At 39.8% G+C, this 14,954-nt stretch overlaps 1 protein-coding gene across 4 annotated transcripts; it reads left to right on the top strand.

Annotated features, from left to right (window-relative positions):
* The first annotated feature begins 1,026 nt into the window (after nucleotides 1-1,026).
* On the top strand, nucleotides 1,027-13,422 carry LOC148610418 (uncharacterized). 4 transcript variants are annotated; one of them, XM_088543117.1, is made up of 4 exons: nucleotides 1,127-1,252; nucleotides 2,894-2,919; nucleotides 8,073-8,211; nucleotides 9,776-10,199. In XM_088543117.1, exons 3-4 carry the CDS (start codon nucleotides 8,085-8,087, stop codon nucleotides 9,979-9,981), a joined length of 333 nt encoding a protein of 110 aa, XP_088399243.1. In that variant the 5' UTR covers nucleotides 1,127-1,252; nucleotides 2,894-2,919; nucleotides 8,073-8,084; the 3' UTR covers nucleotides 9,982-10,199. The 4 variants fall into 4 exon arrangements, with proteins under 4 accessions (XP_088399240.1, XP_088399239.1, XP_088399243.1 ...); XM_088543116.1 differs by having other exon boundaries at nucleotides 1,136-1,285; XM_088543114.1 differs by lacking the exons at nucleotides 2,894-2,919; nucleotides 9,776-10,199 and adding an exon at nucleotides 13,075-13,422 and having other exon boundaries at nucleotides 1,027-1,285.
* The last annotated feature ends 1,532 nt before the right edge of the window (nucleotides 13,423-14,954 follow it).

The raw sequence follows: 14,954 nt of genomic DNA on the forward strand, positions 1-14,954 counted from the left end.
CCTTTTTCCAGTGGCAATCAAAATTTGTCGACCCTATTATCCTTGTCACCCATCCTTTTTATCATTCATTTCATGTTCATCGTCTGAATATAGCTGAAATATTGCTGCTCGGACGTTAAACCCCAACAAACAAACAAACAAAACATTTTAAAATGGCCGCCTTCAAAATAAGGTCCCCTCTTGGAAAATTATGATTGATTGTTGGGATTTAACGTCCGAGCAGCAATATTTCAGCTATATTCAGACGATTAACATGAAATGGATGATAAAATGAACATGAAAAAAAATGGCATGGGACACAAGGATAATAGGGTCGACAAATTTTGATTTCCACAAGATGATAGGGGGGACGGGTAGGGTCGGGCAATTAAGCCTCCTGTGGCGGAGCGCTAAGATTTCTACTCCAATCGAATAACACGGCAGGGCTCCTTAACGTGCGAGAAACGTGGCAACTTTGCGGTCAGGTTTTCCGTATTATAGTCTGACAACCCCAGCATGTAACACGCCATGTGTACCTCATTCCACCACCTGGGGCACACAACCCAGTTGCTTCGTGGGCAGAGCGCCCTAGTCCCCGGCTAGGATTCTGAACACTATTTAGTCGCCTTTTACGACAAGCTCAGCGCTGCTGCAGGCCTATTCTTTTGACACCTGGATCTGCACGGGTCATTATATGGAATTTTCCAAAGACTTGGAAAAATTAAGCTATTTTGAAAAAAAGGCAATTGCCTTAAATTATCATATAATTGAAACTTAATAAAGGTTATTAGTTAATTCGTGTAAATCTCACGAATGTTTAAGATAAAACTTGCTATAGATTTATTCGCTTCATATTTAATGCTTTGTAATTATCAGGTAGTTAAGAACCAGTTAAAATTTAAATGTATTTAAAAGTCACAGTTATGATTTATGAAAGAAATTAATTAATGGCTTCACCGTCACGCTAAACATAAAAATAAATGTCCATTGTCAGTATTTAAACGGTGATCAATACAAATCAATGGATCTGTCTACTTTAAATTGTAACTATTCCATATGTAAGACGCCCGTCAGTTATATAACATAATCTTTTCAACAATTTCTAAAGAAGCCTGATATGAATAATATCACTATTTGGTTTTTAACAAGACTTCCAACAGAGAACTGCAGGATATTGTCACTATCGTATTGGAGCCTACCCAAAACATATAAGGGTCAACAGACGTAGTGTATGGTGCCAAAATGTTCAATTGATATTTACAAAATTGTTTTGGTAAGGAAAGAGTTTCGTTTCATTGATAGTAAGGTATGTTATTTATCCCAATTCTCAAACAATCGGAATCTAATGAACATTATTATAATTTGAAGTATCAAACATAGCAAATGCAGTGGACTGGGCATGTAATGACATTTAATAACACCATTCTTCATAGTTCATTTCGTGATTGATTTATGCATTGAACATTGAAGTAGTTTCAGGAGAGATGTTAGTCACATCCTCTTTTTCTGCCGCAACGCAAAACATGTTCAGAGAAATACCATGCGTTCGCCAAAACATTTAAGACGTTTACACTTCTCCGTTTCTTTTCGAAATTCAAAGATTTATACAAGAAGTACCCACTTCTAATAGCTCGGACCCAATGGAAACAAAATGTTGACCATTTGAACTTTTGAACGGAAATCTGCCCCGTGCGTTTCCGGGTGCCAAAAGAATAGGCCTGCAACAGTGCTAAGGTAGTCATAAAAGGCTGCTAAATAATACTCAGAACCCTGGCCGGATGCAAGAACGCTCTTCCCACAGAGCAACTTGGTTGTGTGTCCTAGATGTTGGAATGGGTTACCCTTGGCATGCTACATTCTGGAGTTGTCACACTATAATACGGAAAACATGACCGCAAATTATAGTGATGCAACGAGTTATGAAAGATGCCCCGTTCCTTGTCCGTTTAACAACCCTGCTGGGGTATTCTATCGGAATAGGAACCTTTGCGCTGCTACACACGAGGCTAAATTGCCCGACCCCTCCTTTTTTCCAGTCGCAATGGAAACCCGTCGACGCTATTGTCCTTTTGCCCTATCCCATTTTTCATTTCAAGTTCATCGCCTGGATATACATGTAGTTGAAATATTGCTGCTCTGACGTTAAACCCCAACCACATTAAGCTTTGTTTGTTTGTTTGTTGTGGTCTAACGTCCGAGCAGCAATATTTCAGCTATATTCAGACGATGAACATGAAATGAAAAAGGGATGGGACACAAGGACAATAGGGTCGACAAATTTTGATTGCCACTGGAAATAGGTAGAGGTGGGTAGGGTCGGGCAATTTAGCCTCCGAGGAACGTGGCATCTTTCCCAACACGGTGCACCACTATGGTTTGCGGTCAGGTTTTCCGTATTATAGCCTGACAACCCCAGCATGTAACACGCCAGGGGTACCCCATTTCACCACCTGGGGCACACATCCCAGTTGTTCTGTGGGCAGAGCGCCCTAGCCCCCGGCTAGGGTTCTGAGCGCTGCTGCAGGCCTATTCTTTTAACACCCGGACCTGCACGGGGCCCAATAATTCGGACATTTTCTAAACGAGTTATCGCTGATTTGTGAACGTATGTCAATTAAAGGTCTCATGCCCACATCTCCATATTCACATTGATTAGATGTATGTAAAATTTGTATTTCAGAAAGAATGGCTGACCGATCATTTTCATAAGCGATATTGTTTGAAAATATTCCTGAATTATTTTCATCCAAACGAATTTGGTTGCTGTTTGAAATATACTTCCGGTTTTCGAAGGACTTTATTCTATATAGAATGATAAAGAAAATTAGGAGTATGCCAAGCATGCAACGCGTGAAACTTCACGTATATATTGTTTTAGACTTTTTGCTTTTTTTTTTTTAATTTCTTTTTGTAGAAACAGAGGCACAACCTGTCGGAAAGGTTTGTATTATATAACGATGAACTTATAATTCGTTTTTCTCTCCGCTTCCTTCATTGTCAATTTACGATATAAAATTAGCTAAATTAAAATGTGAACTAATAGTTGAATTTGGATGAATAATACTTCCGAGTGTTAAATCAATGGATTTTGTTTCTCTGGGGTATGAAATTTGCTCAAATATTCTACGGTGAACGATTATTCACGTCGATGAAACGGGAAACATAAAAAAAAATTCAATTATTAAGTATTGTACAATTTGTTTTATTTTTTGATACATGTTTCTCTAGAAATCGCTTTCCAGTTTGTTCATCAATCACAGAAATAATTTTATAACGATTCAAACTTTAATGATGTTGTTTTAAATGCCAACAATGGTCGAGACAATCTACTTTTAAGATCTTGTTTAAACATCATCTTTGTCTGTGAGGTCAGAAGGCTATGGGAATAAGTTCTGAAGTTTAGTGAGATATTCAATTTGGACGATCTGATCTGTGTCTAGATAACAATACGAAATATATTTAAAACTGGCTTTTTTCATGTTCTCACAGTGTATGTACAATTTATTACACTATTACAAACTATACATATTTAGTAAGTTTCATGTATTACCGTACATGTTCTGATATGCTTTTGATAAATATGCAAAACTAGCATAAAATATATCATTATTGTCCTGTCAGTGGGTCTCCATATGTTCGTGTTAAGTTTTGTCACGATTGTTTATAATTGTGTTGTTTTTTTTTCTGATTCCCTTTGGTTTAATAAAGGTTAATTCGGACTTAATATCATTATTAAGTATTAATCTTTATAAGAAATATATATGTCAAAAACGCATTAATCTGAAAATATACTTTTACTCGAGGATGATTTCTTTATTTGAATACGCCACTTTTTGATTTGTTAAGAAATTTTTCAACAGAATGTAAAAAAAAATAAAATTTTAAGTTGATTCTGAAGTAAATAGTCAAATAACAACTTTCTAAATGGTGTGATTTTCCATACCATATTTAACCCATTGATTGATTCTTATAAAGACTGACACTTAACGAAAACAACTGTTCTAACTACTTGTATCTACTATGTTGTAAAAAGAAGAATGACAACGGATTACATCCCAGTTGCTCTGTGAGCAGAGCGTCTAGCCCCCGGCCCACAGAGCAACTGGGATGTGTGCCCCAGGTGGTGGAATGGGGTACCCCTGGCATGTTACATGCTGGGGTTGTCAGGCTATAATACGGAAAACCTGACCGCACACCATAGTCGTGCACCGTGTTGGGAAAGATGCCACGTTCCTCGCACGTTAAAGAACCCTACTGTGGTATTCGATAGGAGTAGGAACCTTTGCGATCCGCCACAGGAGGCTAAATTGCCCGACCTTACCCATCCCCCTTTTTTCCAGTGGCAATCAAAATTTGTCGACCCTATTATCCTTGTAACCCATCCTTTTTTTTATCATTTCATATTCATTTTATCATCCATTTCATGTTCATTGTCTGAATATAGCTGAAAAATTGCTGCTCGGACGTTAAACCCCAACAAACAAACATCTAGCCCCCGGCTAGGTTTCTGAGCACTATTTAGTCGCCTTTTACGACAAGCTTAGCGCTGCTGCAGGCCTATTCTTTTAACACCCGGACCTGCTCGGGGCCGGATAACATACGACTACAAAGAATGTTATAACAGCTCATTACAAGTACCCCTAGCCAGTTACATGCATGTCAAAAAAAACCTATACAATTTTCTTTTAATTCTTAATTTAGTTAGAAACAGTTACTGACTACATAACAAATCACACTGTGTCATTGGTAGTTGCACTTTGAAATAAAAATCGTGTCGATCTCATATAAAACTGGCACTTTTAGAGTTTTTTAACACGGATGTGAATATACGGTTTACTCAAATACGGAAAGGACCATAATTATGTACAACTTTATTTTTGAAAAAAGCAGAGGACAATTACCCTATCGGTGCACATGGTCCATGCTCCCAGTTTTTAGTGGACTCCAAGTTACTAATTTGCTTTGGTTACTTTGTGTGTATTAATTCGATTATTATGTTATTAGTAGTGTTTGTCTGTGTTCTATGTCTGGTCTTTGTCCCCGGCCTACATTTTCTTATTTCCGTTAAAATCTTTGCTCCCTTGATTACTTTTTACATAGGATAAAAGAAAAGGGATCTTTCGTTCGGATGCTTTTTCTGCACCTTATGTAACGCAGCCTCTATTAAACCTCTTCATTTGTCGTAAAAAGCGACTAAATAGTGCTCGGGGGCTAGGCGCTCTGCCTACAGAACAACTGGGATGTGTGCCCATGGCGTGTACCATGCTGGGGTTGTCAGGCTATAATACGGAAAACCTGACCGCAAACTATAGTGGTGCACCGTGTTGGGAAAGATGCCAAGTTCCTCCCTCGTTAAATAACCCTGCTGTGGTATTCAAGAGGAGTAGGAACCTATGCTCTCCGCCACAGGAGGCTAAATTGCCCGACCTTACCCATCCCTCCTTTTTTTCTGGTGGCAATCAAAATTTGTCGACCCAATTATCCTTGTGTCCCATCCTTTTTTTTTTTTGGTCTTCATTTCTTCATCATTTTATGTTCATTTTATCATCCATTTCATGTTCATCTTCTGAATATAGCTGAAATATTGCTGCTCGGACGATAAAACCCAACAATCAATCAATCATAGTCTAGAAATACGATTTGTATTAAAATGTAATGCTTAGTAAATCATGTTTGTACAATAACCTTTTAACATATTTCATTGCTTAACTTAAAAAAAAACGAATTAATAAGGGCATGTGTATTAAGTAATATTAACAGTACATTGATCATATATAGATTAGCATGATTATAAATATCAGTTATATATAACGCCTCTTCGACGTGTGTCATTTTGTCTTTTTCAACTGCAATGTACTGTTATATTTTGCAGGCAATTAGCTTTAATGTCTTCGCCTCATGAACAATTAAAGTTATTTTACTGTTTTAATCCGAGTTGACTGTTATGTAATAAAATCAAATAAAATATGACCGTTTTTTTTAATCTGTTAAGAAAATTTTCGTAACAATCAATTGTTAATAAATTAATAACGATGATAGAAATTGTGTTATGTTCAAATTAAATTAGCATGTAATTACAGTCTGTAGAGATTGGTCGAAAATGAAAATTTTTGAAATTTTATACATGCGAGACTGTTGATGCTGAATTCGTTAATATTTCAGATATCACGTGTGTGTAACATAAACTCCACAAAAACAATTAAGGGCCACTCCAAAATGTTATTTAAAATCAACACAAATTAGGTTTGTTTAAATACAAACAGAAAGTATATCAGATTTGAGCCAAATTTACGTAACAGAACACGAATCTGATACTTTCTGCTATTAATTTATATAAATCTTAACAAAAACAATTAAGGGCCACTTCAAAATGTTATTTAAAATCAACACAAATTAGGTTTGTTTAAATACAAACAGAAAGTATATCAGATTTGAGCCAAATTTACGTAACAGAACACAAATCTGATACTTTCTGCTATTAATTTATATAAATCTTCATTGTATTCATTAAAAAATAACTAACTTTCCATGGGGTACATAATTGCTATCAATGTATGGTCGGGACGAAAACAAGTCAAACAAAAAAGAAGAATGGGAAGTATCAAAGAAGCAACATTTTTGACTGCCACCGGAACAGTACGTGCAATATGTAGGGGCGTCACATATTTTCCAAGGCGCCTACTCTGAAAGAACATTGCGTGTGACGCTTTTCACACACTTTGGCCAACTGTGGTCCGCAGTCAGGTTTTCCTTTTATAGCCTGAAGATCCCCGAGGCAAGGGCTATCGATTCAGCCACTAAGGATTGACATCCCCTATGGGCCAAGTATCGGATCCCAGGCCGAATTTCTAAGTACTCTTAGTCGTCAGGCTGAGTTATACTTCGGGTCTAACTTTCTTGCAGACACCCGAGTCCTGCACGGGACCATTTTAAAAGAAGTTCTGTAACTTTTTAAAGGACCTATGGCTGCAGTCTTTCCCAATTACTGGCACCGTGCAGGTCCGGGTGTCAAAAGAATAGAACTGCAGCAGCGCTAAGCTTGTCGTAAAAGGCGGCTAAATAATGCTCAGAAACCTAGCCGGGGCTAGGCGCTCTGCCCACAGAGCGCCCCGTGCAGGTCCGGGTGTTAAAAGAATAGGCCTGCAGCAGTGCCAAGTTTGTCGTATAAGGCGACTAAATAGTGCTCAGAAACCTAGCCGGGGGCTACAGAGCAACTGGTATGTGTGCCCCAGGTGGTGGAATGAGGTACCCCTGGCGTGTTACATGCTGGGTTGTCAGGCTATAATACGGAAAACCTGACCGCAAACCATAGTGGTGCACCGTGTTGGGAAAGATGCCACGTTCCTGGCACGTTAAAGAACCCTACTGTGGTATTCGATAGGAGTAGGAACCTTTGCGCTCCGCCACAGGAGGCTAAATTGCCCGACCTTACCCATTCCCCCTTTTTCCAGTGGCAATCAAAATTTGTCGACCCTAATATCCTTGTGACCCATCCTTTTTTTTTCATTTCATGTTCATCGTCTGAATATAGCTGAAATATTGCTGCTCGGACGTTAAACCCTACTGTGGTATTCTCCCGGAATAAGCAAACAAACAAACTGCCCACAGAGCAACTGGGATGTGTGCCCCAGGTGTTTGAATGAGGTATCCTTGGCGTGTCACATGTTGGGGTTGTCAGGCTATAATACAGAAAACCTGACTGCAAACCATAGTGATGCACCGTGTTGGGAAAGATGCTACGTTCCTCGCACGCTAAAGAACCCTGCTGTGGTATTCGATAAGAGTAGCAACATTTAGCCTCCGCCACAGGAGCCTAAATTGCCCGACCTTACCCATCACTCTCTTTTCTCTTGTGGCAATCAAAATTTCTCGATCCTATTATCCGTGTGTCCCATCCCAATTTTCATTTCATCCTCATCAATTCATGTTCATGTTATCCATTTCATGTTCATCGCCTGTATATAGCTGATATACTGCTGCTCGGGCGTTAAACCCCAACAATTAATCAATCCAAATTACTGTTACTGTAAACGATTTATGAACAGACATGTTTTTATATTTTTTCAACCATCGTTCCTTTGCTATCTCCCTAGGTAATATTCAACATGGAAGAACGACCCCAGACTACAGCTAGCCACTTCACAGAGAAAACCGAATCTTCAGCTTCTACCGGTTCTAACGTTCCTATTCACAAGGAATGGACGGCTTATGTAGGACCAGTTGTCTATACAGGTAATGCTGATTATAGAATCCAGGGTCAATTAAGTTTGTTTGGGTTTAACGTCCAAGCAGCAATATTTCAGCTATATTCAGACGATAAACATGAAATGACGATGATACGAAAAGGGATGGTTCTTATTCCGGGAGAATACCCCAGTAGGGTTCTTTAACGTGCGAGGAACGTGGCATCTTTCCCAACACGGTGCACCACTATGGTTTGCGGTCAGGTTTTCCGTTTGTTTGTTTGTTTGTTTGTTTGTTGGGGTTTAACGTCCGAGCAGCAATATTTCAGCTATATTCAGACAATGAACATGAAATGGATGATAAAATGAACATGAAATGAAAAAAAGAGGATGGGTCACAAGGATAATAGGGTCGACAAATTTTGATTCCCTCTGGAAAAAGCGGGATGGGTAAGGTCGGGCAATTTAGCCTCCTGTGGGGGAGCGCAAAGGTTCCTACTCCTATCGAATACCACAGTAGGGTTCTATAACGTGCGAGGAACGTGGCATCTTTCCCAACACGTTGCACCACTATGGTTTTCCGTATTATAGCCTGACAACCCCAGCATGTAACACACCAGGGGTACCCCATTCAACCACCTGGGGCACACATCCCAGTTGCTCTGTGGGCAGAACGCCCTAGGCCCCAGCTAGGGTTCTGAGCACTATTTAGTCGCCTTTTACGACAAGCTTAGCGCTTCTGCAGGCCTATTCTTTTAACACCCGGACCTGCACGGGGTTCCCAACAATCAATCAATCAGAATCTTTATTACATATTTCCATTGTGCGCCCTTTTTTAAAATTTCGATTCAAATCAATTTGAGAGTTGCACATAGCAAAACATGGACTTCATCATTTATGAACTCAATAACTCCCCCAACACCCATGAATGGAATATTAATCTTCAAATCTACAATTTCATCAAGATGAGTTATCCTGAGACTTTCTGCTTGGTTAAACACCCAAGTCATGTCTGCTTGTTTGTTTGTTGGGATTTAACGTCCGAGCAGCAATATTTCAGCTATATTCAGACGATGAACATTAAAACTAAAAAAAAAAAGGGATGGGACACAAGGATAAGAGGGTCGACAAATTTTGATTGCCAATGGATTGCGAAGGGGGGATGGGTAAGGTCGGGCAATTTAGCATCCTGTGGCGGAGCGCAAAGGTTCCTACTCCTATCGAAGTCATGTCTGCAGTGTATGAATGTTTAACATATGGTATTTTCACGAGAATTGATCTTATTCTACCAATCAAAAGTTTTTAAAAGTAAACCTTTCGTGTGTATATGAACACCGATTAAAATATATTTTTCTTAACATGACAAAAGTGCTATTAGAAGCAAGATTTTGCATTGCACTGCAGCATATCGAGATCCTGGAATTAGTCAAAGGAAGACCGGTATTCGAATTTTAATACGTGCTGCATCGCAAATTCGAGTAAAGAAAAATTAGAATGAAAGTCTTACAAACCCTGTAGTGGGCCCTTGGCCACAGTATGTCTAATTAACTTACAACATTGTGCATGAATTACAATTGTAAATATTCTAGGTATATGTCATACTATATTTATAGGACCTAATGGAGAAAGGGACCAACATGTGACCGTCAATATGGACTTTCAGATGGTTGGGATTGGCGATAGGTCTCCGGAAATTACCAGTCAAATGGGATATCTTAGTCGCCCTCCTCCAGGGACAAAGTTTCCAAAAGCTAAACATGGACAGATAGGAGAAATAGGGTGGCCTGTAGAGTATTTTGGGATTGTGAAAGGATTATAGTTCAGTGTTGAAGTAATTGATAAACATATTGTTCATGATTCCATGATTCATTAAACCCGTTTTGAAATGGTGATGGGAAATAATCAACCTTTGAATTGAATTATTGATTTGTTGCAATGTTATGGTATAGTACTTGTCAATGGCATCATTTGAAACTATTTTTTTAAATCGTTTATTTTGTAATTATGAATGCCAACTATTATTAAATATGTACATTTTGTAGTTGTTTTTAATATGTTCTGCTCGAAGACCCTGATGACAAAGGATTGCATCAAACAAATTGTTCTTGACATACAACAATGAAACCTGTCAAAATTAAAGCCATAAGATTGTAGAACTTATTCGGTTTATTCCAGTTACACACCAAGCTCCACGCAGCGGCAGACGTTCGCTTCCTCTCTTAATAACTGCAGCAGAAAAGCCTTTCGAAATTCTCGGGCGTTATTCAAATTATACGTCGTTTGACAATCGGATAACGTAGCGTAAAACCATTCACTTTATGATATGGGTGATAAAATGAACATGAAATGATGACATGAAAAAGGGATGAGACATAAGGATAATGGGCGAAAATTTTGATTGTCATTGGAAATAGGGAGAGGTACATTTTTATGGAGGGTCGGGCAATTTAGCCACTTGTGGCGGAGCCATACCACAGAAGGGTTCTTTAACGTGCGAGGAACGAGGCATCTTTCCCAACACGGTGCACTATGGTTTGCGGTTAGGTTGGCCTAACGACACCATCATGTGACATGCCAGGGTTACCCCCATCCACCGCCTGGGGCACACAACCCAGTTGATCTGTGGGCAGAGCTGTCTAGCCCCCGAACAGGCCAATTCTTTCGACACCCGGACCTGCACGGGGACACACAAGCAATATACGCAGTGTTGTTTTACTTAAGGGGTGAACAATATTTCTACTTACAATATTTGTAACAATTTTTCTAGCTACAAGCAGTCGAAAAAGGCGACTAATTAGTGCTCTGGAACCTAGCCGGGAGCTCTGCTTACAGAGCAACTGGGTTGTGTGCCTCATGTGGTGATTTGGGGTACCCCTGGCGTGTTACAAGCTGTGGTTGCCAGGCTATAATACGAAAAACCTGACCGCAAACAATAGTGGTGCATCGTGTTGGTGAAGATGCCACGTTCCTCGCACGTTAAGGAACCCTACTGTGGAATTTTCCCGGAGTAGGAACCATAGGGCTCCGCCACAGGAGGCTAAATTGCCCGACCCTACCCACCTCTCCCTATTTCCAGTGGCAATCAAAATTTGTCGACCCCATTGTCCTTGTGTCCCATCCCTTTTTCATTTTATGTTCATTCTATCATCAATTTCATGTTCATCGTCTGAACATAGCTGAAATATTGCTGCCCTGACGTTAAACCCCATCAAACAAACAACAAACAAACATGTTCATCGTCTGAATATAGCTGAAATATTGCTGCTCGGACGTTAAACCCCAACAAACAACAAACAAACATGTTCATCGTCTGAATATAGCTGAAATATTGCTACTCGGACGTTAAACCCCAACAAACAAACAACAAACAAACATGTTCATCGTCTGAATATAGCTGAAATATTGCTGCTCGGACATTAAACCCCAACAAACAAACAATGTAAATTATGTACAGTAACCCCATTTCCTTACAGTCTGAAAAATAAATACAATTAATACATATTTGTCATGTTCAATATAAAACAAGAGGCTCCCATACACACAACACCGTGCAGGTCCGGGTGTTAAAAGAATAGGCCTGCAGCAGCGCTAAGCTTGTCGTATAAGGCGACTTAATAGTGCTCAGAAATCAAGACGGGGGCTAGGCGCTTTGCCCACAGAGCAACTGAGATGTATGGATGGAATATTAATCTTCAAATCTACAATTTCATCAAGATGAGTTATCCTGAGATTTTCTGCTTGGTTAAACACCCAAGTCATGTCTGCTTGTTTGTTTGTTTGTTTGTTGGGATTTAACGTCCGAGCAGCAATATTTCAGCTATATTCAGACGATGAACATGAAATAAAAAAAGTATGGGACACAAGGATAAGAGGGTCGACAAATTTTGATTGCCAATGGAAAAAGGGGGATGGGTAAGGTCGGGTAATTTAGCCTCCTGTGGCGGAGCGCAAAGGTTCCTACTCCTATCGAAGTCATGTCTGTAGTGTATGAATGTTTAACATATGGTATTTTCACGAGTATTGATCTTATTCTACCAATCAAATGTATTTCATTTTTTTCCATTTACAGTGTTATGTTAAGCTTTAAAAGTAAACCTTTCGTGTGTATATGAACACCGATTAATATGATATTTTTCTTAACATGAAAAAAGTGCTATTAGAAGCAAGATTTTGCATTGCACTGCAGCATATCGAGATCCTGGAATAGTCAAAGGAAGACCGGTATTCGAATTTTAATACGTGCTGCATCGCAAATTCGAGAAAGGAAAAATTAGAATGAAAGTCTTACAAACCCTGTAGTGGGCCCTTGGCCACAGTATGTCTAATTAACTTACAACAGCCCCGTGCAGGTCCGGGTGTTAAAAGAATAGGCCTGCAGCAGCGCTAAGCTTGTCGTAAAAGGCGACTAAGTAGTGCTCAGAAATCTAGCCGGGGGCTAGAAGCTCTGCCCACAGAGCAACTGGGATGTGTGCCCCAGGTGGTGGAATGGGGTACCCCTGGCGTGTAACATGCTGGGGTTGTCAGGCTATAATACGGAAAACCTGACCGCAAACCATAGTGGTGCACCGTGTTGGGAAAGAAGGCACGTTCCTCGCACGTTAAAGAACCCTGCTGTGGTATTCAATAGGAGTAGGAACCTTTGCGCTCCGCCACAGGAGGCTAAATTGCCCGACCTTACCCATCCCCCTTTTTCCAGTGGCAATCAAAATTTGTCGACCCTATTATCCTTGTGACCCATTCTTATTTTTTTTCATTTCATGTTCATTTTATCATCCATTTCATGTTCATTGTCTGAATATAGCTGAAATATTGCTGCTCGGACGTTAAACCCCAACAAACAAACAAAACTTATAACATTGTGCATGAATTACAATTGTAAATATTCTAGGTATATGTCATACTATACTTAAAGGACCTAATGGAGAAAGGGACCAACATGTGACCGTCAATATGGACTTTCAGATGGTTGGGATTGGCGATAGGTCTCCGGAAATTACCAATCAAATGGGACGTCTTGGTCGCCCTCTTCCAGGGACAAAGTTTCCAAAAGCTAAACATGGACAGATAGGAGAAATAGGGTGGCCTGTAGAGTATTTTGGGATTGTGAAAGGATTATAGTTCAGTGTTGAAGTAATTGATTAACATATTGTTCATGATTCCATGATTCATTCAACCCGTTTTGAAATGGTGATGGGCAATAATCAACCTTTTAATTAAATTATTGATTTGTTGCAATGTTATGGTATAGTCCTTGTCACTTGCATTACACTTGAAACTATTTTTTTAAATCGTTTATTTTGTAATTATGAATGCCAACTATTATTAAATATGTACATTTTGTAGTTGTTTTTAATATGTTCTGCTCGAAGACCCTGATGACAAAGGATTGCATCAAACAAATTGTTCTTGACATACAACAATGAAACCTGTCAAAATTAAATCCATAAGATTGTAGAACTTGTTCGGTTTATCCAAGTTACACACCAAGCTCCACGAAGCGGCAGACGTTCGCGTCCTCTCTTAATAACTGCAGCAGACAAGCCTTTCGAAATTCTCGGGCGTTATTCAAATTATACGTCGTTTGACAATCGGATAACGTAGCGTAAAACCATTCACTTTATGAGATGGGTGATAAAATGAACATGAAATGATGACATGAAAAAGGGATGAGACATAAGGATAATGGGCGACAAATTTTGATTGTCATTGGAAATAGGTAGAGGTACATTTTTATGTAGGGTCGGGCAAATTAGCCACTTGTGGCGGAGCCTTATGGTTCCTACTCCACGAGAATACCACAGAAGGGTTCTTTAACGTGCGAAGAACGTGGCATCTTTCCCAACACGGTGCACTATGGTTTGCGGTTAGGTTGGCCTAACGACACCATCATGTAACATGCCAGGGTTACCCCAATCCACCACCCGGGGCACACAACCCAGTTGATCTGTGGGCAGAGCTGTCTAGCCCCCGAACTGGCCAATTCTTTCGACACCCGGACCTGCACGGGCCACACAAGCAATATACGTGGTATTGTTTTACTTAAGGGGTGAACAGTATTTCTAACAATTTTTCTAGCTACAAGCAGTCGTAAAAGGCGACCAATTAGTGCTCAGGAACCTAGACGGGAGCTCTGCTCACAGAGCAACTGGGTTGTGTGCCCCATTGTGGTGATATGGGGTACCCCTGGCGTGTTACAAGCTCTGTTTGCCAGGCTATAATACGAAAAACCTGACCGCAAACCATAGTGGTGCACCGTGTTGGTGAAGATGCCACGTTACTCGCACGTTAAGGAACCCTACTGTGGTATTCTGCCGAAGTAGGAACCATAGGGCTCCGCCACAGGAGGCTAAATTGCCCGACCCTACCCACCTCTCCCTATTTCCAGTGGCAATCAAAATTTGTCGACCCCATTGTCCTTGTGTCCCATTCCTTTTTCATTTCATCATCATTTCATGTTCATTCTATCATCAATTTCATGTTCATCGTCTGAACATAGCTGAAATATTGCTGCTCGGACATTATACCCCAACAAACAAACAATAAACAAACATGTTCATCGTCTGAATATAGCTGAAATATTGCTGCTCGGACATTAAACCGCAACAAACAAACAATGTACATTATGTACAGTAACCCCATTTCCTTACAGTCTGAAAAATAAATACAATTAATATATATTTGTCATGTTCAATATAAAACAAGAGGCTCCCATGAGCCTGAATCGCTCACCTGATTGAATTTTCCCTTTCAAGGGCTATAAAGATAACAAGAAGTTGTCCAACAATTTTGGCC

Source organism: Perna viridis, chromosome 8 (assembly GCF_037379345.1).
Source record: "Perna viridis isolate PV_CMFRI_1.1 ecotype Kerala chromosome 8, ASM3737934v1, whole genome shotgun sequence".
Classification (NCBI taxonomy): Eukaryota; Metazoa; Mollusca; class Bivalvia; order Mytilida; family Mytilidae; genus Perna; species Perna viridis.